Source organism: Drosophila ficusphila, unplaced genomic scaffold, assembly GCF_018152265.1.
Source record: "Drosophila ficusphila isolate 14025-0441.05 unplaced genomic scaffold, ASM1815226v1 contig_414, whole genome shotgun sequence".
In the NCBI taxonomy this organism is placed as follows: domain Eukaryota; kingdom Metazoa; phylum Arthropoda; class Insecta; order Diptera; family Drosophilidae; genus Drosophila; species Drosophila ficusphila.
In genome coordinates this window covers 8357331-8384083 of record NW_025064328.1, presented here as the reverse complement: position 1 = coordinate 8384083, position 26753 = coordinate 8357331, and the positions used below count along the sequence as shown (strand labels likewise).

At 41.5% G+C, this 26753-nt stretch overlaps 8 protein-coding genes, 1 long non-coding RNA gene and 4 other non-coding genes across 18 annotated transcripts; 4 read left to right on the top strand and 9 right to left on the bottom strand.

Annotated features, from left to right (window-relative positions):
- Positions 1-178: 178 nt before the first annotated feature.
- LOC108090395 (vang-like protein 1) lies at positions 179-3716 on the bottom strand. Its single transcript, XM_017189044.2, has 2 exons — positions 3109-3716; positions 179-3051 (listed from the first exon to the last, which is right to left on the bottom strand). The coding sequence occupies exons 1-2, from the start codon at positions 3353-3355 to the stop codon at positions 1547-1549; spliced, it is 1752 nt and encodes a 583-aa protein (XP_017044533.1). The 5' UTR covers positions 3356-3716; the 3' UTR covers positions 179-1546.
- A 72-nt stretch (positions 3717-3788) lies between these two features.
- Positions 3789-8658, bottom strand: LOC108090393 (tetratricopeptide repeat protein 37). Its single transcript, XM_017189042.2, has 13 exons — positions 8449-8658; positions 8182-8393; positions 7612-7804; positions 6951-7546; positions 6816-6893; positions 6336-6750; positions 6103-6285; positions 5865-6049; positions 5014-5802; positions 4527-4955; positions 4293-4467; positions 4047-4234; positions 3789-3983 (listed from the first exon to the last, which is right to left on the bottom strand). Exons 1-13 carry the CDS (start codon positions 8539-8541, stop codon positions 3824-3826), a joined length of 3696 nt encoding a protein of 1231 aa, XP_017044531.1. The 5' UTR covers positions 8542-8658; the 3' UTR covers positions 3789-3823.
- On the top strand, positions 8612-9832 carry LOC108090397 (cytoplasmic tRNA 2-thiolation protein 1). The gene is made up of 3 exons (XM_017189045.1): positions 8612-8728; positions 8784-8941; positions 8997-9832. The coding sequence occupies exons 1-3, from the start codon at positions 8681-8683 to the stop codon at positions 9820-9822; spliced, it is 1032 nt and encodes a 343-aa protein (XP_017044534.1). The 5' UTR covers positions 8612-8680; the 3' UTR covers positions 9823-9832.
- Positions 9816-12018, bottom strand: LOC108090398. 2 transcript variants are annotated; one of them, XR_001771345.2, is made up of 8 exons: positions 11945-12018; positions 11657-11707; positions 11322-11377; positions 11056-11126; positions 10798-10864; positions 10381-10431; positions 10139-10198; positions 9816-10074 (listed from the first exon to the last, which is right to left on the bottom strand). It is a non-coding gene; the product is annotated as an uncharacterized LOC108090398 (long non-coding RNA). The 2 variants fall into 2 exon arrangements; XR_001771344.1 differs by having other exon boundaries at positions 9816-9895.
- On the bottom strand, positions 10268-10347 carry LOC122320192. The gene has a single exon (XR_006245539.1). It is a non-coding gene; the product is annotated as a small nucleolar RNA Me28S-Gm3255 (small nucleolar RNA).
- On the bottom strand, positions 10513-10591 carry LOC122320202. Its single transcript, XR_006245549.1, has one exon. It is a non-coding gene; the product is annotated as a small nucleolar RNA Me28S-Am982 (small nucleolar RNA).
- Positions 10935-11014, bottom strand: LOC122320203. Its single transcript, XR_006245550.1, has one exon. It is a non-coding gene; the product is annotated as a small nucleolar RNA Me28S-Am982 (small nucleolar RNA).
- LOC122320193 lies at positions 11195-11277 on the bottom strand. The gene has a single exon (XR_006245540.1). It is a non-coding gene; the product is annotated as a small nucleolar RNA Me28S-Gm3255 (small nucleolar RNA).
- Positions 12019-12233: 215 nt separating the features above from the next.
- LOC108090488 lies at positions 12234-14473 on the top strand. The gene is made up of 3 exons (XM_017189199.1): positions 12234-12344; positions 12409-13379; positions 13676-14473. The coding sequence occupies exons 1-3, from the start codon at positions 12305-12307 to the stop codon at positions 13748-13750; spliced, it is 1086 nt and encodes a 361-aa protein (XP_017044688.1). The 5' UTR covers positions 12234-12304; the 3' UTR covers positions 13751-14473.
- On the top strand, positions 14434-17894 carry LOC108090486 (NAD kinase 2, mitochondrial). Of its 4 annotated transcripts, none has more exons than XM_017189197.2 (6): positions 14434-14544; positions 15337-15583; positions 16615-16843; positions 16905-17111; positions 17176-17578; positions 17645-17894. In XM_017189197.2, exons 1-6 carry the CDS (start codon positions 14505-14507, stop codon positions 17746-17748), a joined length of 1230 nt encoding a protein of 409 aa, XP_017044686.1. In that variant the 5' UTR covers positions 14434-14504; the 3' UTR covers positions 17749-17894. The 4 variants fall into 4 exon arrangements, with proteins under 4 accessions (XP_017044686.1, XP_017044684.1, XP_017044687.1 ...); XM_017189195.2 differs by having other exon boundaries at positions 16603-16843; XM_017189198.2 differs by lacking the exon at positions 14434-14544 and adding an exon at positions 15097-15263.
- LOC108090485 (probable ATP-dependent RNA helicase Dbp45A) lies at positions 17828-19810 on the bottom strand. Its single transcript, XM_017189194.1, has 6 exons — positions 19680-19810; positions 19082-19623; positions 18855-19021; positions 18445-18803; positions 18233-18386; positions 17828-18171 (listed from the first exon to the last, which is right to left on the bottom strand). The coding sequence occupies exons 1-6, from the start codon at positions 19753-19755 to the stop codon at positions 17892-17894; spliced, it is 1578 nt and encodes a 525-aa protein (XP_017044683.1). The 5' UTR covers positions 19756-19810; the 3' UTR covers positions 17828-17891.
- Positions 19811-20093: 283 nt separating this feature from the next.
- On the top strand, positions 20094-23003 carry LOC108090566. 2 transcript variants are annotated; one of them, XM_017189310.2, is made up of 9 exons: positions 20094-20388; positions 20441-20607; positions 20666-20769; positions 20841-21204; positions 21256-21367; positions 21422-21569; positions 21624-21795; positions 21851-22151; positions 22209-23003. In XM_017189310.2, exons 1-9 carry the CDS (start codon positions 20137-20139, stop codon positions 22800-22802), a joined length of 2214 nt encoding a protein of 737 aa, XP_017044799.1. In that variant the 5' UTR covers positions 20094-20136; the 3' UTR covers positions 22803-23003. The 2 variants fall into 2 exon arrangements, with proteins under 2 accessions (XP_017044799.1, XP_017044797.1); XM_017189308.2 differs by having other exon boundaries at positions 20660-20769.
- Positions 22784-26748, bottom strand: LOC108090255 (uncharacterized transporter YutK). The gene is made up of 6 exons (XM_017188851.1): positions 26598-26748; positions 26228-26540; positions 23851-24615; positions 23463-23790; positions 23031-23211; positions 22784-22964 (listed from the first exon to the last, which is right to left on the bottom strand). Exons 1-6 carry the CDS (start codon positions 26746-26748, stop codon positions 22861-22863), a joined length of 1842 nt encoding a protein of 613 aa, XP_017044340.1. The 3' UTR covers positions 22784-22860.
- Positions 26749-26753: the final 5 nt, after the last annotated feature.

Here is a 26753-nt window from a genome sequence, read left to right as displayed (position 1 = left end):
CATTTATTACACTTATGTGCAATATGGTAAACGAGCAGGCTCATTTATCAATATAGGAACTTGTTGGTAATCTTTTCCTGATAAGGTAGATTTCAGGCATTATTGAACAGCCTTGAGGAATAAATTACCGGGGTATCTCTGTAATTGGCGTCATTGCACAGCAAAAAAAACAATTTGGTTAAAGCTGTTAAAAAAGTGGGTTCGATTTATTTTACGGTATGTGGTTTCATAAGCTAATTACAGTTACAACAGTTACAGTTTGAAAGTTAATATGTAAATGGTATGTATGCTTAGGGTTTCCAATTGCTTTAAGTAATTGCTAGAGAATTACAATATAATCGATTGCCTCAAGATAGGGCATTTAGCTAGAAAACGAAAATAAAATAAAACCACAAGCAAAAGTTCTCTAAGTAGTTTTGTAAATAGGTATGTATATACTATTATGCATTGATTGGGTTCACTGGAAAGTTCGAATACGAATTCGGGTCCTTATCACTATAATTTTGTCTCTAAAAATACACGAGTTTCTGTATATAAGTAAGTGGTTGCTATGCACAGGTTGGTATATACACCTGTTAGTGGCTGTTGGCAATTTGTGTGTATAAAATGCATATTCAGGCAGTCTTCGCTTAAATTATGTATTTGTCATCAGTTGCATTCGAGTTATAGTTTTGTTATTTCTAACCTTTGTGGCAGAAGAGTTAGGACCTTTCGGTTTCGGCATAAAATGTGCGTCTGTAAAATTCTAACGAGTCGCGCTAAGAGTGGCTTCTCCACTTTTGGCGCAAGTCCAGGTCTTAGCTTAAAATTCATGTGTGTTCGCCCTGGTTCACTTAATATTTTCTTAAGGCTAGCGATTGGGCTTAAACGGCACAAATATCGGGTATATAATAAGATATTCCGAGACGTTAAAGCCCAACTTTATTCTAAACATATTATCTAAAATAAAAATGTGTATAAAAGAGCTGCGTTGAAGAGTGGATATCTTTAGATTGCGGTTCTGCAAGCCGATCATTCTTATAATTAATACTTTGGGAACTTGTAAGTCATGTTTTGCTTAATAAAGGGTCGCGTGATATGTTCGAGTCGGATTAGGATGATACACTGGGCTTTTGAGCATTGATTGTTGATATTTGGGTTTAAGGTTTAAGTTCATAGCTGATAAGTAAGTACACAATCTCCTCACCTTATCTGTAGGTGAGGTGTAGGGCCCGATTCATTTTAGTTTTCACTGATTTCGTTTGGCTTTAACTTACCGAATATTTGTTCGATTTAAAAGTATTTTCAGAACACAGTCATTAATAATTAATTTTGATTGCTTAATTTGATTGATTATGATTATGTTTCTGGCGTATAAAGATGAATTACTTTTCCAAAGGCCTTTTAAATCAAAGCACCCAAGTGAATACAAAATCAGGCTGAAAAATATTGGGTAAAGGGATTGGGAAGAAAAAGTTTTAGATTATTAGACAAACACGTGCAGATAGGAAGATTGTGTCTGATTGCTGTGTGTGGGCGTGATAATCGGCGGGGCGTTATGGTGCTGTCATACGGACGTCTCTGAGTTGAGCTTCAGTACAAATTTGTTGCTTTTGGGATCCACCACCTCTTCGGCCAGGTTAAAGTGCGGCAACTTGTGTACAGTAACCATGAGGGATACATCGTTCTGAATCAACTGAAATGTGCACTCGTTACCAATCGGCCGAGAAACGATATCGTCGCAGATCAGCGACCATGACTGAACCCAACGACGTTCTTTCTCGCTCTGCATCACCGGCGACTCGGTCAAATACGGTTCCAAAAAGGCGCGCGGCGAAAGATCGTGCTTTAGGCAGTGTGCCAGGTGTTTCAGGATGCTTTCGAAAGTATGTCTCGGTTGCTGACGCGTAACCCGCAAGTATTTCTGAAGCGCTCTGGCCATTGAGGGAAACACCGCCGAGGCAGCCTCCTGGGGGTCGAGCGGAAGTGCTGGAGCGGGTTCGTTATGAATGCGCTTTATATGGGTGAAGGCCTCCTCCGCGGCGGTAATTAAACGGGCACGTCGCTTTTTGACGCGTCTCTCATACTCATGTTCCTCGTAGAAACGCTCGTTGTGCGAGGAGTCACGCCTTCGGGCATTGGCCGCCAGAACTGCCCGACTCTGGCTTTGCTGCTGCGAATTGCTTACCCCGTCCACTTCGTAGTACTTAAAGCTGTTCGATATTTTGTTGCGCTGCGACTTGGAGACCGAAATGGGGATGCGTTCCAGGTACGGGTTGAAGATGGGAAAATCCACGTAGTAGTGCTGCAGAACCCAGACGGCCGCTCGCTGTATGCTGAGTTGGCCCAGCATGTAAGAGCGTGAAACGCCGTCGGGGGATCGGATAATCTTTACATAGTAGCAAGGCTGCTGGTGGCGCAACTCAAGCAGCACCACGGCCACGTAATGGATGAACAGCAGCGTGTCCACAAAGTTGGTGGCATAGCCCACCAAAGACTTGTAATCCACAGCATCGCCTCCCGTCTCCACCACGATTTTAGCCCCGTTCGTGACTTGCACAATGTAGAAGAGCCAATAGGCGAACGTACAGATGGTGACCAGCAGAAGGACCAAAGCCCGGTAGAGGAAAATCCTTGGCATGCTAGCCGAGGTACGTCGCATAAACACAGCCCACAGGCCAATTGCTAGGAGCAGCAGTCGGGCGGCCAGCGATACCAGTTGTCCCTTGCACTGCTCACTGCAGGCCAAAAGCTGCGTGCGCACCGTCTGCGTCAACTCCGGATGATCGAAGGCTGAGGGAAAGAAGCCCACATAGGGCATAACGACCATAGCCACTGGCGAGAAGAAGGCGCCGCATCCCAGCAAAAAGTAGAAGCTGGATTCCATGTAACGACGGCAGGCGAAGCCGAAGCCCTTATCGTTTTCGCGGTGCCACATGTTGTTGATGTCCTCCATGGATATGCTCTGCTCAGAAGTGTTGCCTGTGACGGCGGTGGTGTTCTCGCCCCAGTTCTCGTCCTGCGGCAGGATCTGGACCTCGATTACCTCCTGACCATCGTGACTACCGTCACCTTTTAAGAGAATCAGGTTAAGTATATGTTTTTAACTAGTATTGTCTTAGATGTCACCTGTCATATTAACGCTGGTTTGGTAGGGCGCCATATCGCCCCGCTGGAACCCCTTGCCCGATTTGGAGGAGTGGGTGCTGCGATGCGAGTGCCTTGAACGATCTCGCTCTCTGTGATAGCCGTTATTTACACTGCCTCCCCCGCCTCCACCACCAATTCCTCCACCTCCCCCTCCGCCGTTGTTGTTGTGATTCCGCGAGCGTCTGGAGCGTCCACTGTGTTCCGACTTGACGGATTCGTTTTCCATTGCAATTGGGCTAGCGTGCGTGGGCTGTACCCGATCCCGAGTCCCCTTCTTGCCAAGCTCAGTTCCACAAAATTACTTTGCAACCCGACCGTGCAGCTATTTTAGTGTCTAACTGTAATTACGGCCGCGGCAGCAGGTTTTTCATACATATGCAGGTATGCAGGGCGCAGTGCATGCCCCTCACAGCGATCTATGAGTATATCTATGGCTATATACACAGCGCGTTGTCACTTTGGGCACCACGCATTGTTATTTTGCCAGCATTTTTACTATTTCATAAACATTTTACGATTTTTATTCACTCTTTTTTTTCATGGACTTGGCTTCATCCCCGACACGGTGTGACCGTCTCAAAAAAGTCCGTTGAGCGGTAACACTAGTCCATGGTGTTTCGCAACACTTTCATCTGTGAGTGCAAATTAAAACTTTTAAATGGCGGGCTTTATAAACTTTTATTTTGTATTATAATTAATGAGCAGTAATGGCGGAAAGAAGTTGCCTGGCGCGCTGGTCTGTCGGGTTTAGTCGAATGGCGCGCTGCACCAACTTAAGTGAGTAATTCTTGTCCACTTGACTCACAGCCTGACTGGCGTAGATTGTTGTTTGCGCCTCCTCACTGGCCAAAATGCTGAATATAAACAAAAGTTAGTTCATACAATTTTGCTTAATTCACGGCTAACAATCATCTTACCCGTTTTGCTGGTTGGTATGACCAAGTTTAAGGCCTATTAAAGCCATATTAGAGGTCACTAACTGGTAGGATCGATCTTCGAGGAAATTGTCAAGAAGAAACTTGAGAAGTACTTTGCGAAGAGCTGCTGAATGGGGAAACATCCTGACACGAGACTGTAGATAACACAACGCCTTGCGTACACCCTCCTATAACGATAACTTGATAAGTTTCTAACATCCATCATAATCGACCTCTGCAACTGACATTTATGAGGATATAGTGCGCCGTAAGATAGGAGACATCAGAGCAGTATTCCTCCTTGTAAACGTACGCATTCAGCTCTATCATTATTGTCCGGCTCAACTCGTTATCCTTATGAATAATGCCCAAGGCGAATGCCGAGTACAAGGCCTGGATGGGCACATCTTTCAACAGGACACTTATAAAATTAGATCATTAGAAAAGTAGAAACAAAAACATTGGTAATATGATACCAACCACTGATAGAGTAAGGTTTTGGTGTCCGCCTCCCCTTGGAGGGCGTACAGCATAGAGGCCATCGCTACCAAGATAGTAGCCGCCTTGTCATCCTGCCCCACCACATTGCTAAGCACTGATTTGTAAATCGAATAGGATTCCTGAAGCTGACCAGATCGGTAATATGCCAGGGCTAGACCGATAATTGGCTTAAATGTGGCATGAGCCACAGTGTTCAGCGCGTTCACCGCCAGCTTAGGTTGGCCAAGCTTCAGGTAAAGGTATCCCAGATTTGTGTACAGTTTGTCTCGATCGGCACCAGGCTCGCACAGCTTACAGGCGCGCGTAAAGGCTTCAATTGCTTGACTGTACAGCTTTTGTCGGGCATAAAGAAATCCTTGAAAAGACAGCGATGCAATGCTGGCATCAGCCTCCTCATTTTGTACATACCTAAAAATATAAACATTTGTAAAGGCGGATTTATAAGTAATTTTTAAAGAAGAATTACCAATTAATGGCATCCAGTGCAAAGACATCCGCGTACATGTGATCAATTGCGTGACTGATGTGCGGTTTGCTTCGCGACTCCGGATCCGATAGCATCTTGCACACCCAGTGGGCGAAACCCAGCGCCGCCTCCGGATGATAATCAAATTGCTGGCAGTGACGAAACAGGTCAAAAGCCTCCTCTCGGTCACCAATCGCCTCGGCCACCAAGGCTTGTCCAATCCAAGCGTTCGGATAAACGGGACTCGCTTGTTGGGCTCGTGTGAAGGCCTCGTTGGCCAACCGATTTTCGTTCAACTTGAGGTATAGAACCCCAAGATTGGTCCATGCTGTGAAACATTTCCTTTCCAGCTCCACCGCCTGGATCAAACAGTGCTGAGCCAGTGGCAGGTTCTCATATTCTGGGTGCATGTTTATCACCCCAAGTAGATTCCAATTCTGCCATCGATTGCCACGTTCCTTTATGGCCATTTTGCAAACTTTAGCTGCTGTTTCTAAATGGCTCTTGGCCTCCTCGGGAATAAAGATGGCACTGTAATAGCTGGCTAACGACAATTCATACCACAGGTAAGTGTTCTGCTTCAACTTTAAAGCGCACAAATAAAAGCGCTGGGCCAGCTGCAGGAGATCCTTGCGGGACAAATACGCAATGGACTCATCGCGCTTGGCCAGACTGCCGGCTACATCCAAGTTGGCTAATGAGGGCGGTAGCTGTGCAGTTTGAACGAACACGTTCGCCGAAAGTCGCCACAACCAAACCATTCCTTGAGCCTGTGTCTGAAGAAAGGCACTGTAAAAATAGGAGAATTGGTTTCAAATTAAAGTGCCTGAAGATAGGGTTTGAAGATTAACCTTTGAAGGTGTCCCAAAGCTAATTGAAAATGCTCCTTAGACCTGCCGTATAGATTCTGACTCTTAAGATTGTTAGCCAGGCCAATATGCGCTTCAGCGGCTCCTCGAAGTCCTGGCAGGTAACTGGGATTCAGCTTCAGCAGCGTATTGTAATCTTCAATAGCCTCGGAATACATACGAATTGTCTATTAAATATGTTGGGAATTATTTCTGAATTTCTTATTTTGCAATCTCGCACCGTTTTGATGGAAGCTATTTGTAGCAAAGCATAGCTGTTATTCGCGGAAAACTCGAGAATCTTCTGAAAGACTCGAATCGCCGAATTGTAAGATCCACGGCCTGCGTAAGCATCGCCCAAAGACTCCCAGTAGACCATGCACCGTGCTTCGTGCTTGATGGCAATGCGAAAGCATTGGATCGCCTGCGACAAAAGTGTTGAAGAAGAAATTTTAGGGATAACAATTCACTCACATTGTCCCACTTTTTTCCTTGCAGGAAATGTAGTCCCAGCTTGTACTGCAGTCGAATTGACTCGTCACTGCCCATGTGCCGCAAAGTGTTCAAAAGCAACGTCTCGTTAAGTTCCTCCTCCCCCTGTTCCTGGTAAATAAAACTGAGGGCATCCACTGCTTCCTCAGCCAGGGCGTTGAGGCTGATGCACTTTTCATAGCACTTGCGGGCTCGTGCCAAGTCTCCAGTGGCCAGCGGGTAAAGTCTGCCCAAATAGTCGAAGCACTCGGCAAAGTGCGGTCTCAGGCGAGTGGCCTTCAGCATGCTGTTCAGAGAGTCTGAATAGTTTCTAAGCTCCATGTGCAGCTTTCCACAAAGAAGCTGAGCCTCAAAGGACTCTTGATTACCAATTTCCTTAAGAGCTTCAACTGGGCATCTGGTGGAAGTAGGAAAAAAGGAAAAGTATTTCATATTCCAAATATGTATTGTGACATTACTTACAAAATAAATTCTGCTCTGGAGATTTCATCTAAGGGCAAATCTTTCAACAACTGCAGCTCACCCAGTTTATAGTAGCAGCTATAAAATAATAGTTCTGTTATGCATACAATTTTTCAGATTGTCTTGAAAGCTTACCGAGCCAAGGTCCTGACATTGCTGCCCGATTTCTCAACCGTTTGCAGAATCCTGACAGCCTCTTTCAGTTTGGTTTCGTCCTTTTCGTGGGACAAACATAGAGCACAAGCTTTGTTTTCCTGGCCAAGCTGCTGCCAAAGCTGAAGTGCCAGCCGATATGCCCCCAATTCCATGTGGATTCGGGCCAGCAGCTCTAGCGTCACCTTATATGCGGGATGACTTTGCTGCGCCTGGAGCACCAACTGCCTGGATGCGACAAACTGACCTTCAGCGTAAAGATCTATGGCCTTGATCAACAGACCCAAGTTGGAGTTTGGGTTCAGATTTAACAGCTGCTCTGCGTACACCTGAATGGGATGCCCCAGCTCTTGCCGCCAAAGATCACTATTGGGTTGATCGTGGTTTTCGCAGTATGTCTTACATATCCACTCGTAGCCGTAAACATCTTTGGGGTGGGATACGGTCATGTGGCAAGCGTGTCTCACACAAGCCAAAAAGTCCTTTTCCTTGTAGAGCCATTTCAGATATCGCTTGTAGACGATATTCACAGCACTCGAATCCGAGGTATTCAGCAGAGCTTCCATAGTGGTTTTGTACTAAGTGAAAATGATAGTAGTTAATTGGTACTAAATGATATTATCTAACTTATAAACGGACGTACAAGTTGAGTATCTTCTGGCGTTATTTCAAAATCGTTAGCAAACCAAATGCGCCCCAGGTATTCTTGAATTTTTGTATAGTTTTGGTCCTGTGGATTCTTAGCTCTTCTTTTAAATACAGCAAAACAATCGGGTGCCACATTCGTGTCCGACGCCAAGTTGTAAACCTTTTCCCAATATTTCAAAGATTGTTCTCTATATTTTGAGAATTATTAAAGGGTTATTAAAATAGTAAATAACGAAATTAAGTACCAAGTACCTAATTATATCTAACTTGCTTTGATTTCAATAATTTAAAACCTACTTGGGTCTCTTTCATGATTCTACTTTTTTTGTTTTACACTATTATATTTTTTTATACAGGATACAATAAATTAATAGTAAAGTTTTGAAAAGAGATATGATTCTCTATGTAGCAGCTTTTTCCGACTTAATTGCTTCTTAAGTGCAGAAACATATTTTGATTTACTTGATATAATTAAATTACTCTTCATATTTAAAATATATATAAGATTAAAGTTTTAGTAAATGGATAAAACAGAATTCACCAAGACTGGTGGAATATTTCTTACGGTTGCAAATCAGCCAGCTGATCATATATCTCCGGCAGTTCGTTGCTGGGCGCGCAATTGGCTAACCCTAGGAGCGCGGCGGTGGCTGGTCCCTCAGTGAATTGGATGCACTGCCTCAAGTTCTTGGCCGCCTCCGCTTTATCTAGATTTTGGTAGGCGGCCCCGAGCAACAAGTATCCCATTGCATTTTTTGGATCCGATTTTAGCAAGCGCTGGAATAAATGTCAGTAGGATATCGCGCGAAGAAACTCTGCAACGGTGACTCACTTGGCACTTGGGTATAGCCTCGGCATGCTTTCCCAGCTTGATGGTCTCCCTGATGTCCTTGATCAATGCTTTTAATTCTTTTTCGCCACTCATTGTGAATGTAAATGTTTATATTATTACTACGCCGACGTGTGCTGTTTAACATCAATGGAAAACTAGTGTTGGTCAGTGGAAGAAAGAGCGCAACAGCTGGGTTTTTATAAAATCGTGTTGTATGTACATGTGAGTTAATATGCCTATTAACTGCAAGTCCCAATGCGGCAATCGTGCTGCTTTAAAGGTAAGTACTCCAACGGTAAGACTGTAGTCTATTTGCTAATTTTGTATTCTCCTAGCGCCCAAAAACAGGCGACGCCCTGTGCAAGGAATGCTTCTTTGCCGCCTTCGAAGCGGAGATCCATCACACGATCTCTTCCAGCAATTTGTTCAGGCGCGGCGAGAAGGTGGCCGTGGCTGCCAGTGGTGGCAAGGATTCCACTGTACTGGCGCATGTGTACGTAGTTTTCTCCCCATTATCCTACCTCCCTAATTCTTGCCATGCCTTAAAGCTTGAAGCTGCTAAATGAACGCCATGATTATGGCCTGCAACTGGTGCTCCTTTCCATCGACGAGGGCATTACTGGCTATCGAGACGACAGTTTGGAGACGGTTAAACAGAACCGCGACGACTATCAGATGCCCTTGAAGATTCTGTCCTACGAGGAGCTCTACGGCTGGACTATGGACCGCATTGTCGGGCAAATCGGTCGTTCCAACAACTGCACCTTTTGCGGGGTCTTCCGTCGACAGGCCTTGGATCGTGGGGCCAAATTGCTAGGCGTGGACAGCATAGCCACTGGCCACAATGCCGATGATATTGCGGAGACGGTACTAATGAACGTGCTCCGAGGAGACACGGCTCGTCTGCGTCGCTGCACAGATATCCGGACTGGCGGGGGTGAAGACTCTATCCCACGTGTGAAACCCCTAAAATACAGCTACGAGAAGGAGATCGTCATGTATGCGCACTACAAAAAGCTTGTTTACTTCTCCACGGAGTGCGTATTCGCTCCCAATGCATATCGCGGACATGCCCGAGCCTTTCTTAAGGATCTGGAGAAGGTGCGGCCCTCAGTTATCATGGACATCATCTACTCTGGCGAGCAGCTACGTTTCAAGGACACCGTAAAGAAACCTGTGCGCGGCATATGCACTCGCTGCGGCTTCGTCTCCTCACAACAACCCTGCAAGGCATGCGTCCTCCTTGAAGGATTGAATAGAGGATTGCCTAAGCTGGGGATAGGCAAAAAGTCCAAGGGCGAACGAATGATTGCCAAGCAAGACCAGGAACTGGCCCTTCGGGAGCGTGCAAATTTAGTAAAAAACGATTTTTAACATTTCAAAAGGCTCTTTTTATTCATTGTAAGGCTTTACAAATATTTTATCGGGTTTCCGCAGAGGCTGCATGCTGCAACGATAAGAAGAGTCAACATTAGTTATAGCTCGTAGGTGGCACTGACAAATTTTAAAAAAATTGTAAAATTCAGTGCCAATTTTTTAACCAGGGCCCATAACCAGCCAAGCAAGACTCCCTATCTCCAAAAAAATATTGGAAAAGCTTGTCACCGCCCGACCTTTATATGTTGTCTGTGAATGGTTTAAGTGATCATCATCTAAGTCCTAATATTATTTAAAGTGGCTCTCAACTAACCTTAGATGGCTTTTCAAAAATTTGGTGCTTCCATTGGAGTAAGCGTCTCTGTTTGGTATCCTGTAAAATAAATCAGAAAATAGTTTAGTAAAAAAAAAAATCGCATGCAAATAATGCACATGTTTGAAAACTATCAGTAATTAAAAAAAAAATTTTGAATCACAATGGTTCATTAGAGATGTCAGAAAATGTAAAAGCATCATATAATTTTATTTGGGTTTTATAAGATAATTTAAGTTTACCTTAAAGCATCAATTTTTTGTTAGTCATCACGTCAGAAGTCCAGTGCCTTTCTGCAATGCAAAATAAAAGAAAAGGAATAGATTTATAATAGAAGCTGGAATCTTTTTTTTGTTTAAAAAAATGTTATTTTAATATGAAATCAGTGATAACTTGTATAGCATCAATACATTTTCAGTCGAAAGATGGTGTAAGTTTCATTCATCACAATATTAAATGTTATTACAGACTATTTTATAACTCGAAGACTCTATGAGCCAAACTAGTTTTCTTATTGTAAGATAAAGTTAAAGCCAATAATAAATACATATACATATATCAAATTAATTACGACAGGAAATGGTGACTCGATTTTTTAAAGCTTGTCTGAGATTATGAAGAATACCCATTTAGATTTTGGATTGTTCAATATAAATTACCTTTTCCAAAATTTTTTTGACATTAATATGTTTTTTATCACACGCCTAAGTCCATGATATAAACCTTCTGCAAGTAAACAATAAAAATAATATTAATAAAAAAACCTCATTTTACAAATATTAAAATTTTTAATGAGTGCGAAAGTCAGTGAAAACTTGTATAGCATCAATACGTTTTTCAGTCGAAAGATGGTGTAAGTTTCATTCATCAGGAATTTATGTGAATGATAAAAAATCAAAATGAAAGTTCATAATTACCATTTCAGCATGTGAACATAGGACCCCAAGATGACGGCTGTCAAAATCAACCTGAAGATTACTGCAGAAATCTGTAAAAAAAAAAGGAAACTCTTTCAATAACTGTGGCTTTATGACAATAAATAAAATTTTTATCAAAAACTTCAGAGTAAGTTATAACTGATTTGAATCACAACGGTTCATAAGAGATGTCAGAAAATAAAATAATAAATCATCATAGACATTCGATTATTTAAGAGTTACATATTTTACATATGTATAATTACCTGCCATTTTGATTTTTTCACCAGAAAACACGTGTTGATGGAAAAATGTATTGTTTCTGAAAAAAAAAAACAAATCACACAATTAGTAACATGGAACATACACTACAGATGAAGAGTCAAAATATAGGTAATTTAGGGGGAGGGAAGTGTCGGCTTTACGAAAAAAATATGCACCGCAAATTCAGGTAACACAAATTTGGGTTATGCTTGGGCAAAGCAGTTTTATTCTACGAACAAGTAAAAAGCACTAGCTAAAGTTGAAATTCTTTACACCAGCGACTCATGTTCGCAATAAAGTGTTTGAGGAAAACTGTTAAAGGTACATTTTAACTTACCAATTTAATTAGCCAGCGTTAAAACGCAGCTATCCAAAGTTGGTTGATCACCTGGAATCAAACAAAATCCGGGTTATAATTCAGTTTCTTTTTGTTTTAATGTTTGTTGAGACTGCAAAGAATCCTTGACCACGTGACTGCATTTTGACAAGCAATCGGAAAAGTGCATTTCCCTGCATATCCCAAAATAATCTTGCAACATTGAGTTCTGCAAACAAGTCAGTCAAACTCTATCCGCAGTTATATTCGCTGCAATCTCAGGTTATTTAATTTATCTTTATTACTCACATTTTAATAGGTGTTGCTCCTTCCACGTTCTTTGAAAAAGTGAAGTGGTTGAAGTTGGCTGCGATAGAACTGCAAAATCATCGGGCCTGAGAACGATAGTATCAATGCTTCGATATTTTCCAGCTTAAATTTTTCAATTTTGAAATCGATGTTTGGCCGGTGGGCCAAATTGGTGCTTAATAAATATTTGGCGCCACACACAATTACTTTAAAAATGATTATCGATATATAAATATTTGATATGTGTTAACAACCCTAGCTTCTAACTGTTTTATTTGCAGACCGACGCGGCGCTAAACGTTTCGTGCTAATATTTTTCTACGTATTTTTCAGATTCAATCTGGGGTTAAAAAAACCAAAATGACGAGCTTCAATGCGTCCTCGGCCTTGTTACCTTTGGGTGGGTATAAATTGTTACCCATACCCCTTTTTCTTTTTAAAAACTTTTATTTTTGATTCTACAGATGAGTACTACGAACAGTGCGTAGTGCCGAAGCCTGTTGTACCTGCCCGGTACTCAAGCAACCCGATCCCGTATAAGGCCAAACGTCAGGCAGGGCGCTTGCGATCCTACAAGGAGCAGGGTCAAGAGGATGACGATAATAATGATGATGAGGATGAGGACTTTAAGGGTATTGAGGAGAAGAGGTTTTGCCAGGAAAAATCAACAGAGGGGTTCGACACCACTTTAAGCTTTGAGCTGAACGACTTCAACCAGATATACGGGGAGGAGGAGGCTTCTTCAAACTCGGAACTTCCTCGCACTTCTGCCCAGTGGCGAATCTACGGCAACAACATGAACCGACCCCCGGGAGCAGCTCCATTTGTGCCCAATACTTCGACACGTGGAAATGTCAAGTCGCGTCTTGACCTCAGAAGCGGCTCTCGTTTCCAAAATAACAAGAATCAAAGGCAATATAACAACAATTTTGAAAACCGAAACAATTTCTATCGCGGCCAACAGCACGCACAGAATGCCATCGAGCAGCGCATGCGCACCTCTTATAATGCGTTTGGCAACCAAGCAAGCCAAGGGAACCAATCAACAGATGTACTAATGAACCTAAACAATAATTTCCAGTATTCTCACCAGGATCCCAGTGACCTGCTTAGCAACACCAACGTGATGGGAATCGATCAACAGGACTTTGCTAGCTCCAGTACTATCACCTCTTTAATCAATTCAGTGTCCAATATTCCGGAGAATCGGGTTAAGAACCGTTTTCCATGTGAAACCGTATTACATACGCCGACCTCCTCAGTGAATGATACATTCGCTAGAAGAGCCCATGATTTCCCTTTTCCGGTGCCGGACCTGGATGACGCGAATACTCCCGAGAGTGTAAAAGTCAGTAAAATTGCAAAAAATGTGCTGCTGTTGCTAATGGGTGTCGCGCAGAAGAATGGCCAAGGACCATCCTCCGACTTAAGTCAGGTAGTGGCCAAATTCCTAATCATTTAATATTAGCAAGGGGAAACAAGCATCACTGAGCTGTTAATAACTTCTTTTTGGGTAAAGCATGTGTGTATTTAAATTGCTATTCAAAACAATACAGTTTTAAATTGACAAATGGGAGCTTAAGAAAAATTGTAGAATTATCTTATTATTAAAATTAAAACTTTCTTAGCTAAATAGTATATAAAGGATTGTACAAAAGATGATATCAAACTTATTCAATTCATACTTTTAGTTAATAACCCATTTTATTAATGTTTGATTTCTTGTTCTAGAACATCGACTGGATGAACGGATTAGCAGAGAAGCCACAAAGTGACGCCATGCCAGGGCTGGACGGACACTTTTAGCAGTTTAACTAGACAACAGACAGCAAGTTAGACAGAGAAGGCCAAGCTATACTAAGTTAAATTTAAGACCGAACACTTGATGTTAAGTTTAAATTAATAGGATTGGCGGGCCTTTTCCGTGTGAATTGTGACCAGAGCAGATTAAGAAGAAGACTAAGTGAGGGCCTGTGAATGGCAGGGAGTGAATAGTCGCCGACGAGATTTTTTTTATATACAATACATATTTTGGCTGATAAGAACAGGCTGGGCCGCTTATCAGCAATGCACAACAAGAAGTACACACGGACGGGCGAGATGTGAGAAGCGAAAGCAGACGAAAATAGAAACAAACGGCGATAAATTTACAGCGAAGGCGAATTTTCATACATAAGCGATGTGCCGAGGAGGAATAGAGTAATAATCAATCAGTTAATCTACCAAACAGCCGGAAAGTGGACGTGAAAATGATCAGCGGGAACGGATAGCGGGATAGTGAGCAGTGATCGTTACTCCGGATAGTGTTAAACGTTAACCTCAACATATGTATTGTGTTTTGCCGAATGAAAAACGGCACCTTAGTTATATTGTGTTTTGGTCAAATGGTGCCAGACTCAGCGCATGGAACAAAGAGCGCTAATTTTTTTCATTTAAAATTTGGTAGAGCGTAGTTTTTGCAGCATTACTGAAGTCGGCTACACCATATTTTCCCAAGAATTTGAAATAAAGTTAAATCAGTACCCTAAATGTTCGTTGTTCGTTCTCTTCAAAGCCCAGTATGTTGAAATCGAAGCAGTTGCTCCAGCAGTTTTCCAAAGGTAAGGATCACCCCGAATTTGGAGCTAAAATGGCGCAATTTTACTTATAATATTACACACATCAGCTACTTATCTGTATTTTCGTTGCTGCTTTTATTATCAGCGTTCGGCATGTGCTGAAATAAACATAATACTATATTATCGACTCGTAGGCTCGCCTTGACAGGCATTAATCGCATATAACTTTGACCAAGCCGAAGATTATCAGTAAACACCTTATTGCTAAATTCATTGCCATGGCAAACTTTCCCTTCGTAAACTGATGGGCGGATTATTTAAATTAAATTATTTGGATTAACTCTAAATATTCGTACTCAAAAACCTTCCTGTTTTATCAAATAATAAAAATGTATATTATTAACACGATTCTTTACAATTCCTATATTGGTAGTTATAATCCGGAACTAAAGATACATATCACAAATATAAAATGAATGAACTTTTTTATGATAAGCAATGGTACTCCATATACCCTTCAAATATAAAATGAATAAATATTTTTATGATAATCTTGATCAACATACATACTTACGTACATACACAAATTAAACATTTTTTGTTACAAATCTAAAGTAGAACATAAATACACTTTCGCAACCCACTGTCCGTTGGGCTAATCAGCTGTTCTGAGACATTCCAATCGAAATCGAATTTTTGGATTTTGGGTTGTGGGCTTGCGATGCTCGCGGGTGCCAAGAAGATTGTACCAGAGGGGTTGAGTAAATTATCAATTACCGACCAATGATAAAAAAGGAATTACAAGTCACCATTTTGCTGCTGCCCACTTTTCAGAGTACGCCAAGTTCACGCCGGCTAACTTTAAGCTGAAACGGGCCCTGGTGGTCACGAAGCTATCGCGTTATGAGTTTGAGCAACTACGTCACCCGGAACTCTCACCGGATCAGCTGCAGCAGAAGCTCCGGGACCGGGGAACCGACGTGGAGATGGTTCTTTATTTGCATAAGGTACACAAGGATTTCGAACGCAAGGTCGTGCAGAGCTTCCAGGATGTGGGTTGCGAGGTGAAGCTGTCCAGCAGGTGCGTACATCCAGTCCCACTTTGTCCTTCTAATAAGTGATTGGAATGTTTTTTTTTGGGTAAAGTGCCAGATACATGTCAACCCATGTTAAAATATATATATTTTTTTCATATATGTACATCAGGGGTGCTCAAGATCGTCTTATGGCAGTGCGTTTACTAACACATCCACAAGAAAACGTGTACATATGTAGCGGCGCGTTTGTGTTGGGGCGCAGCTGTGCACTGAGAGAAAAAAAAAGTTTTAAATATTTATTTTTGGCTTTTTTTTATTTATTACGCATTGTATTTCGCATTTAAAGTTTATGTTAAAAAAACTGCTCTCTAATTCATCACTCATTTTGATCCGCCAAAAAATTTAACATAACACATACGATGGTCCACCACGAAATAAATCAAAAGCCAACGCAGACAGAAAAATAAGTTTCAGTGCATGTGCTCGAGGAAAAAACAAAAACAAAATACATTGCGATCAGATAAGCGTGACGACGGATAGAGATGTAATGAAGAAACAAGCAAAATTGTTTTTGTTTCGCATGCAAATCGAAGCCCATATGCACGGTGCTTATGGGCGCACTATCCATAAGCACAGAGCTCTACAAAAACAAAAGTGCACTCGGTGCATAGGCGTTGAGCACCCCTGATGTACATAATGCATACTTTTGTTTTTGTTTAGAGATTGGTCCTTAACACAATTTTGAATTAATTTATGGGTAATTTTTAATTGCCGATAAACAAAGTTATTATAGATTATTGAATATCTACCTACATTTTTTAACTTTTCTTTTTGGTAGACTGTAAAATGTTCAGTCCCCGGTATAATTGATATGTACCTAAAGTATATTTGCCTCCAATCACTGCTCCCAATGTTGTCCTATGTGTCTCGTCACCTCGTCATACTCTACTTTATATGTATCTTTGATTCGTGACTACTATCCACTACAATTGATCTCCATCCACACACTTCGTGTCTCCCATGCGGCCCCTCGACTTGTGTGTTGACTTTACTAAACGAGCAGACTTGAATTTAGAAGCTCGTTGAGCAAGGATGTCATGAGCTGGGCAGACGTCATCGTGCCGGTGGGTGGCGATGGAACCTTCCTTCTCTCCGCTGGCCGCGCCAGTCCACTTTTCGCACTCAGCCAGCAGAAGACTCCCATCGTGGGCTTTAACTCGGATCCGCTCCGCTCGGAGGGTCGACTTATGCTGCCCAAGCATTACTCGGACAATCCAGCCGATGCCGTTGGTCGCATCAAAAGCGTAAGTCTTGGAATAAGCAGGATCGTTTGCCTATCTTAAAAAGTATTCTTATTCTTAAAAGGGCGACTTCAAGTGGATGCATCGCTCGAGGGTTAGAACCACGCTGCTGGGCAGCAACGGTAAGATCCCGGAGTCGACGGACCTCTTCCGGCACACAGAGGTCAAGATGGAGCAGGTGACGACGGCACCCGAATTGCTTGACAAGGATATGGCTTGCAAGTATAAGGCCAAAATGAAACGCATTCTTCCTTATTTGGCTCTCAATGAGGTGTGGAAAATGATATTTTAGTTAGTGACATAGAATTCCATTTAAAAATGTTGTTCCGCTACAGGTATTTATCGGCGAACACCTCTCAGCCCGAGTGTCCCACTTGCAGCTGGTGCTGGACCATCAGGATGTGGTGAACAAGACGAAGTGCTCAGGACTGTGTGTCAGCACGGGCACCGGCTCAACATCTTGGCACACCAGCATTAATCGCATCACCAGCCGGGATGTCGATGACCTGTTGCGCTCGTTACCAAATAGCAGTTCAAAGGAGGTAATGGTGTTGCGCCAGAATGCGGAAGAGATCGCCCAAAGGTACAACCAGGGATTACTCTTTGCCCCAGATGACCCGCGTCTTTGCTACTCCATCCGTGAGCAGATCTGCGTGGGCGTGTGGCCCTCGCCAAAAACCTTCAAGGAGCGGGACTTTGTGCAGACTGTGTTTGTGAAGTCCCATTGCATCGATGCCAGTAAGTAGTTAGAAGTCCAGATACGAAAAAAGTCACAAGCTTATAATGATAATTTACTCCCTACAGACTTGGTTATAGACGGAAGCATTTCGTTCCCGTTTAACGATGGGGCCAAGGCTTTGCTGGAGGTCCATCCCGAGGATGCTCTCCTGACAATAGCTTTAGACTGAACCCAGTGATGCGACCCAAGTGCCTGGTTATCTAGCCGTAGCATGTCTGAATTTTGAAATTATTTAAGTATGCATTTTGCAACTACTTAGCAGTGTAAGCTCAAAAGTTATTTGTTATTGAATAAACATATATTTAAACATCACTATTTAGCCTTCTTTTGAATTTTTTGATTCTTTGTTTTTCCCTTTTGATGAGCAGCCGGCTTGGCATTTTTAAGCCTTTTTAAAGGTTTTTGGCTGGTGCCCTCTTTGGGACCCTGAAGACGTCCTTTTCCTTTTTTTTCAAATCGAGCACTGTCTACAGATTTGAAGCGTTCATCATGAAGAAGAGCTTTGCCCTCTTCGCTAGCAGCCGATTCTTCCTGCTGTAGTTTCCTCTTACGACGTATTTCCTTTAATTTATCCTTTTGCTTTTTGCGATAGCTGCATTTGGAAGTAAAAAAATCTGGTATACTTTGTGCCATAAAATATGTTTATAGCTTACAGCGCTTCCATTTGATCTGGATCCTTGCCCTCCATTATCCATGTTTTACGCCTGTAATTTTGGGCTCTTTCATCAAAATCGTTGTTATCCAATTGCATCTCTGATTCCCGGCGGGTAACATTAACTTGCATGAAAATGCGTTCCACCATGCGCTCTGAAATGATGGTTATATCAAAAGTTGGCTTAATAACTAAATTCAATTAATAGCATACGATCGATGGGATGCTCGGTCATTTTGGTGTTGATCTCTTCTTCTATGGCGCCCAACAGCTCCAAGTCGCGGGGAAAACGGAATATGGAGATAGACATGCCTTTGCGTCCCGCTCTCGCTGTTCTGCCCACTCGATGTATGTACTCCTTCGGTGTCCGGGGAAGCATATGATTCATGACCAACTGGACACTGGGTATGTCCAGACCTCTGGCAGCGACATCTGTAGCAATTAGTGTGCGAATGTGGTTGGATTTAAAGCGACTAAGGGCAGCTACCCGCTCCTTTTGCCGCATGAATCCATGTAGGCAAACATTGTCGATATCCATATTTTTTAGGGTCATCGAGAGAAGCTGGCAGTACCTGAAATTAATCTATTTAATAGCTCAATGTTTTGAACTTATTTTTTCTTACTTTTTCGTATTAGTAAAAATCATGACATTGGCGTTTTCGTTCTCCTCGCGGTACTTCCTCAGTGCCTCGATTAAAACCATGTCTCGATCGTAGTCGGCGCACAGCAGATACCTCTGGTCTAGAGTGTCCACAGTGGCAACGTCAGAGTCTTGCGACCACTCGAAGCACTAAAAAAAAGAACAAAGCCATATAACAAAACGACTCCACCGTATTATTAACAAACTCACATTGCTGGAAATAGGAAATATGCTAGACTCCTTCATGAAATCCTTCATGGTGGCAGAGAAAAAGAGGTTCTGCCTGGTCTTCGGTAGGCACCTTTCGATGATGGCCAGGCTCTCGTCAAAATCACCGTTTAACATGCGATCCGCCTCGTCCACTACCAGGTACTTAAGATTGTCGAAGGAGAAGGTATCACAGCCGGTGAGGTGATCTGCCAAGCGACCGGGCATGGCAACCACGATGTGCGGCCGCTGCATCAGCTTTTGGCTCTCGATCATTTGGTCGGTGCCGCCGGACACGACGCATACGCGAACGCCCATCGCTTGACCGGCCACCAGGAACTGCTCGGATATCTGGTAGGCCAGCTCGTGGGTGGGTGTCAGTACCAGGGCAAAATGGCTCACTGGCTCTTCGCTCAGCCGCTCTAGGATAGGCAAAGCAAAGGCGAAGGTCTTGCCTGATCCCGTCTTAGCTGCACCGATGCAATCCTGCCCCGACAATATCGCCGGAATGCAGTTTTGTTGGATGGGTGTTGCTCCTTTGAGACCTAAAAATCTTCAAGGCTTAATTACTAGTTTAAAGCCTTGACGGTTTTGACATTACCCAATTTGGTTAGTTGCTTTACCAACCAAGGACGAAGGCCCAGCACCTGGAAGGGATTCGCCTCCTTCCGTTGCATTTTGGTAAATAAAAGTACAACGAAATGAAAAACGAAAACAACGTGCGCGAGTATTAGTGATGGAAAAAGGCTTACAATCGTCTCGAAAACTATCGGTGGATGTGAATTTTGGGACATGGTTTTCGGACTTGTCCTTTTAAAATAATAAAAATAATTGTTGTGTGTAAAAGAAGCAATGCTTTGATAACTACTGACGATTGGCATTAAAAGTCAAATTTTTGGTAGCAAAATCTGATCTGCAGAGATATTGCAAAAAATATTTGACTAAATAAATACAAGCTATCGATAAGTTTATATTCACATCTCTATTACTCTTTTGTATTGGCGCGAGCGTTTTGTAAACATACAGATATTTGGATTTGGGTTCTACCTCAACACAAAATGTCCGGGGAATCTGAGAATTTGGTTATAACTCCAACATATAGCGAACTGCAAGCAATAGACCAGGAAGATATCATATTGTTAATCGACGTGGAGTCGGCAGTAAATGTATGTAATGAGTGTATCACAGAGAAATCCGCGAATCCTTCAGATGTCTTGACATTGTGGTTCAGTAAATTATTGAGGGCATACATAAGTGAATCGGTTGACTGCGTCAAGGCAGTGAAGGAAATGTGCAAATGGTTCCAACTTGTAAGTTATCTAATATATTTTTCTGGTTCAGTAAAGTCAGTTTTATTCATAGGAATGTGACTCTTGCAAGGAAATCTGCAGCGCTCATATTAAACTTTTCAAAGAGGCCCTAGCTTTTATAACCGCATACAGGGATAATTTGCTAAAAGCAGGCGAGCGTCTGGTTCAAATCTTTACCTATCTTCAATTATCATTGATTGATTTATTTGTGAAAACAAGGTAATACCTTTACAGGGTTATTTCTTTAAATAATTTAACATCGTTTATCCAGCAACAGAACAGAAGATCATCAGCTTCTTAAAGATCTTCAGTTTTCTGTGCTTTTCCTGCTGAAAGAGATTACCTCTAAATCAAAAAAAGTTCACCCTCGAAACATTCTCTGTAAGTTAGAACAGCTTAACAAATAAAGTTGAAAATTTGCTTAACCTTGTTTAATTATTCTTTAATTTTAGTGATGCAAAAGGTAATGGAAATTGCAGATCACGAAAGAGAAAAATTTAGGGATTTCGAGTTACCTGCAAAGACAAGCGAGACCATTACTCAAATGTGCGTGCATTACATGTCATGCGTTGATCTCAATGAAGAACCAATACCTGAATGGCTTAAGGAAACGGTATCTCATCTTTGCGAAATGGTACTCAGTTATTTGGAGGATCTTAACAAAAGGCTTAATTTCACCGCAAATGAATTAGAAGAGCTCTTTAAGGTTTTGCCAAGTTACTTGTTAATGTTGAAACAGATTTTTAAAAATGGTGTAATAAAAATTGATCAAGAAGTAGCTGCTTACCTTATGGATTTAATCATGTGTCAAGAAACGTAAGTTGTATAAAATCTATTAATATTGTTGTAAACCATTTTTTCTTTTAGGAGGCCATCACATTATTCTATCAAAAATCTTCAAAATCTCATTACTACATATGTAAGACCAAATATAATGAAACTTTTTCAGTTGGCTTACTGTTTCTGCGAATGTCAAAAGGCAAGATAAAGCAGACATATATAATAATTTTTGTTAAAGAAGTTTTTATTTCAGTATTTTTTAACTTGCGTTTTGGTTCAACAAGAAGGAGATTATTTTGACGCCTGTATTGATTTTGTAAGTGTTGTGTCTACAGACGATTCGGATATCCTTCCTTTTACCTGTCGAACTCTGCAAAAAGTATTTGAATATTTTTTTAAAGGTAATCCATAATCCATAACAAGATTAATTTAATTGCTAATTGTTTGAAGCGCAGATGTCAACATATTTGTGAATGATGAGCGCTATGAGCAAGTAATAGATGCCTTTGGTTCTCTATTGTACATGGTGGCTAAGAAGGAACTACATAGCTATTTCCTTGCTGGTTTATTTCAAAAGGATATTATAAAATCTCAAGTGTGTGCTGACATACTTATGCTGTGCTTTCGGTATGAACTTGGATTACGTAAACCTTTTAAATTAATAAACTAATTTATATTTTAGTCTTAAAGAGGTTAATAATTTTTGGACACCCAACACTGTAGAACAGGCTATTAATTTTTGGCAAAGGTGCAACAATCTATATGCCATGTTCTCACAAAATCCTAGTCAATTGCATGTGCAGCGTTTTCTAAAGTATTTTCAAAGTTTGGGAAGACAAGGAATCCCTGCCTTGAGCATTCAAAACTTCCGTCAACTCTCGACCGTATTAACTGCTGATGCTCAAATCGGAATTAAACTATTGAAACGCTTAGATGAAATCACATCTGCGTTGCCCACACAAGTTAATGTGTACTACGAGATAGTAAGTTAAATTTATTTATTTACAAATTTTACGTTGTTATCACATGTTCACTTTCAGGCTAGTCTTCTAGAATTATTGGTGAGTCAAGACACAGATTGTTCTCAGTGGTTTCAGCGAACATCCGAAATGTCCAAGGATTTGATGAGCATTGCAAGTTGTAATTCTTTTACAAGTGCCTATTTCAAGTTGCTAGTTCGTGCCAATAAGGCCACACAGTTGCTGGTATTACGAGGACTGGCCCCAACCAATGGATGCACAAACTGGCACCAACAAAAATTCATCGAGGCTTGCAAGATCAGCGATGATGCCCAACTCAGAGCCTTTAGTGTCCACCACACTATACCGTCAGATTTTCAGCAACTTTTACAGGTTTTGCGACAGAAACCCGAAGATCTGGATTCATCAGTAGATGTTTCGCTTGATGATTTCAGCATGATCAGTCAATGGGTCTACACACGTGACTCGGAACACAAGTGCCAAGGTTCTAGTTTGAAGCGAAAGCGCGAGGAAGTTTCACACAAGCAGATCCTTCACGACATCTATGAGGGAACGCTTCAGTTGAGCAAGCTCAGTGGGAACTTTGATGCCGCCGATTGGGATCTGCATAAAAGAGTGCTGACACATTTAGGTAGTATTTTACCAGGACTCTGATTTTGTCTCACATCGCCGAAATGGTAAATATTATAATGAAATTTGGGTTCAAACTGGCTTAAATATTCAACATAACGTGATCTACATGTTGCTCAACATCCTGTAACATTAGAAGTTTTTCGATATCAGGCCGGCCCATATAGTGGTCCTGTATAAGAATACCTAGTAAAGTCCAAATTTTTTTTTTAAATCGTAGTCAGACACATATATGTAAATATACAAACTTACCCGCAAGAGAAGCAGATGTGAAACTAACAAAACTGCCAGCAAAAAAGGCCCGAGAAGCCACTCCGGTGATGTCTTGTCTTCGGGATGGGGCCATTGCACTTAACGCTGCGATCATGATGCCAAGAGATCCTGGGTTGGCAAATCCACAGAGCGCAAACGTGGCAATGGCACTACTCCGAGCCTATAAATATGCAAGTAATAAAAACTTTAAAATTTGCTGAAGCTACCAACTTTTTTTTACCCGAATTAAAGAAAAACAAGTGTATTTTGTTTCTATGCTCTATCTTATAAAAAGTGTATTTAAAGGAAAGATTCTTACCGTTTGCGCCTAATTATTAACTTAAAAAAATGTGTGGATAAAAAAGTTAATGTAAAAAGCTTTTGAGAAGCTTTAACTTTATCTCACAAAATAGTAAATGTATTTATACGTACGTCGATCTTGTCCTCTTTCACTAACGTGCCCAGATGCTTATAGGCTACAAACTCGTTAATAATCGTCTTTTCGGCTACAACTAGTCCAACCTCTTGACAGTCATACCACGGAACTCCCATCACAAACACCACCGGGACAAAAGCCTGAGAGAGCAGGAAGGTCAGTGTGATATTATTCAGTCCAATTAGCTCGAAAAGCCACTCGGTCACGGCGTTAAGAAAGAACACAATGGCCAGAAAGGCAATAATGTTGGCCACGATTCCAAGTACAATCAACATTGCCGCTGCGGCTCCATTGGCTGCTGCATCCAAAATCGATGTGTCCGGCCTGTAACAGGTAGTTTTTTTTTATAGATGAAATGGGAAAAGCTACGTAAAGGATACATACGATTTTTCCAACTCAATGTTGTCGGATCGGGTGAGCGATTCTTCGGTCTCTGGGTAGAACAGCTTGGAGAAGGCCAAGGCGCCTGGTGCAGCCATCACGCTGGCCGTGATCAGGAAGGCGGGAGAGGCACCAAAGGACACGTAAGCCCCCAGCACGGTTCCCGCCACCGTTGCGTAGCCAGAGGTGCAGATTGTGTGCAACTCGCTGGAGGTCAAGATCTCGATGTAGGGCCGTATGAGCAGAGGACTCTCGGACATGCCCAGAAAAATGTTGCCCGCCGCGTTCACGCTTTCGCAGACCGTGGTGCCCACCGTGGCCTGGAGCAGAAACCCCAAGCCCTGCAGGATGAACTGCATCCAGCCCAGGTAGTACATAATGCTAGTGACTACGCTAAAGAAGAACACCGTTGCCAGAATGGCAAAGGCGAAGACAAACTCGTCGCAGATGCGATCTCCGTAGACGAAGCGTGCTCCGTACTGAGCGTAGCCCAGGAACATGGTCACCTTCTCCCCGAGACAGTCGAAGATGGAGCGGCCCAAGGGTATGCGCAGGCAGATGATGGCCATTAGCAACTGGCCAAGGAGGCCGTGCGTTACGATCCGCCACGGAACTCTTTTGTGGTGCTTGGACATGGCAAACCCCAGCAGGATGAAGCTTAAGGGTCCCAGCAGTCCGATCGCCTTGTTCATATCCGATCGGCACTCGTATCCGAGGTAGGCCACCACCACTGCGAGCACAATCGCCAGCATTATTCCGGACACTATCCTAATTTAGGGAAAACCTTGTCAATTACTTATTATTTGAAACAAGATGGTGTTAGAATTATGTTTTGCTTCCATAACTAATTAAATACTATTTGCTCTTAATCATTGATTTATATTGCATAGTTAACATACTACCTCAGCAACCCATCACAAGAAAACATAAAAATAATAATTGAATTCCTTAAAATTACCAAACTACATATATAACATCATATAACACTTAAATAAAAAAAAATTGTAAAATGTAAAATAACGATGTAAACAATAATGTAAATGTAATTGTAATTGTAAATTGTAAACCATTATATCACATAATATAAGTACAGACAGTCGATGGCCTCAGCAGCTAGTACTGCAACTTTCATTAGTTAGTTTTAGTTTTTATAAGCTATTCTAACTACAATATAAATAAAAAAACAAAATATTGCATAGTTGTGAAATAAAAACCTGATAATTTTTCACAATAAAAACATATTGAAATCGGATTTTGATCATCTGGAATTGATTTAGAGCAACAGCGCAATGCAAAATTTATTATACCCTTGCAGAGCAAAGGGTATTATAATTTCAGTCAGAAGTTTGCAACGCAGTGAAGGAGACACCTCAGACCCCATAAAGTATATATATTCTTGATCAGCATCACGATCTGAATCGAAATCCGTCTGTACGTCTGTCCGTCTGTCCGTCTGTCCGTCTGTCCGTCTGTCTGTCTGTCCGTCTGTCCTCCTGTCGGTTTCTATGTAAACTAGTCTCTCAGTTTTAAAGCTATCCCGCTGAAACTTTCCCAAAAGTTGTGTAGTTGTTGCACGCAGTATATATGTCGGAACGAGCCGGATCGGGCGACTATATCGGATAGCTCCCATACAAGAGAATAAAATACAAAATTTTTACACCGTTGTTTTTGATCGGATCGACTTGATTCCTTCCAGATGGCGTTTTCTAACTGCTTTTGAATTTCGGATTAAATTTTATCAAAATCGGATAACTCTATCATATAGCTGCCATAGGAGAGATCAAAATATATATACATAAATAATGGAAAAAAAATTATAATGTCGTTGTTTTTAATGCCACGAGCATGATTTTTGGAACATAAAGTTTTTTAAATACTCTTAAGTTGAGAAAAAAATTTCATAAAAATCGGAGTACTTTATCATTTAGCTGCCATAGGAAAGATCGAAAAATCTATATAGAAATAACGGAAATATAATTATAACCTCGTTGTTTTTCATCAGACAATAATGATTTTTGGAATATAGAGTTTTCTAATGAGTCTTGAGTTACAAATTAAATTTCATTAAAATCGGACGACTATATCATATAGCTGTCATATGAACAATATGGAAAATGAATAGAAAAATCGTCATAGCTTCGATGCTTTTTAGCTTTTATGTATTTTGTTCGACATATTTAGTAACTGCAAGGGTATATAAGCTTCGGCTTGCCGAAGCTAGCTTCCTTTCTTGTTTTTAGATTATTTTAGCAAAAAAAGAAACCAAATCTTTTTCTTAGACTACGATGGTTTAAGGGTAAATAATTTAAATTCGGGAATCAACAAAATAGACTGCATAATGAAATAAACGAAGATTTCTTTCTTCCAAGTTTTCACTCACAACTTGCGACTGAATTCCATCCATTTGTCGATTGCAGGCTCAAGGTAATTGTTATAGAGCTTGATTCCAAGAAATGGTTTGAACACCCAGTAGTACAGCCAAAATATATAAAATATGACAAACAAGATGATAAGAAAGCCGTATCCATGGCACCAGTTGATGCTGCATAGAATAAATGGCTTAACCTCCGACTCCTTTTTCCCAGGAGTACTTTCGGTGGTGGCTTCACTAGTGGTTGTGTTTGTAAGGTTTCCTATCGGTTCCGCTATTTCTTCGGCTTCGTTACGCGGAAAACATTTAGCCGAATTTTTGTCTAAATTCGTTTTTAGCTCATTTTATTTGATTTTTTATTCAGACGTTGAATACTTACCATAAAGTATGTAACTGACGGTTGCTGCAACGAAGTACAATATAAACAAAAAGTGAAACAGTACGTGGAGGATTAAGTAGACTATTCGCCTCGCCTTCGATCGAGGAGGCTTTTCCTCAGGATTTTGTTGTTCTGGCGCCAGATTGTCCATCATCA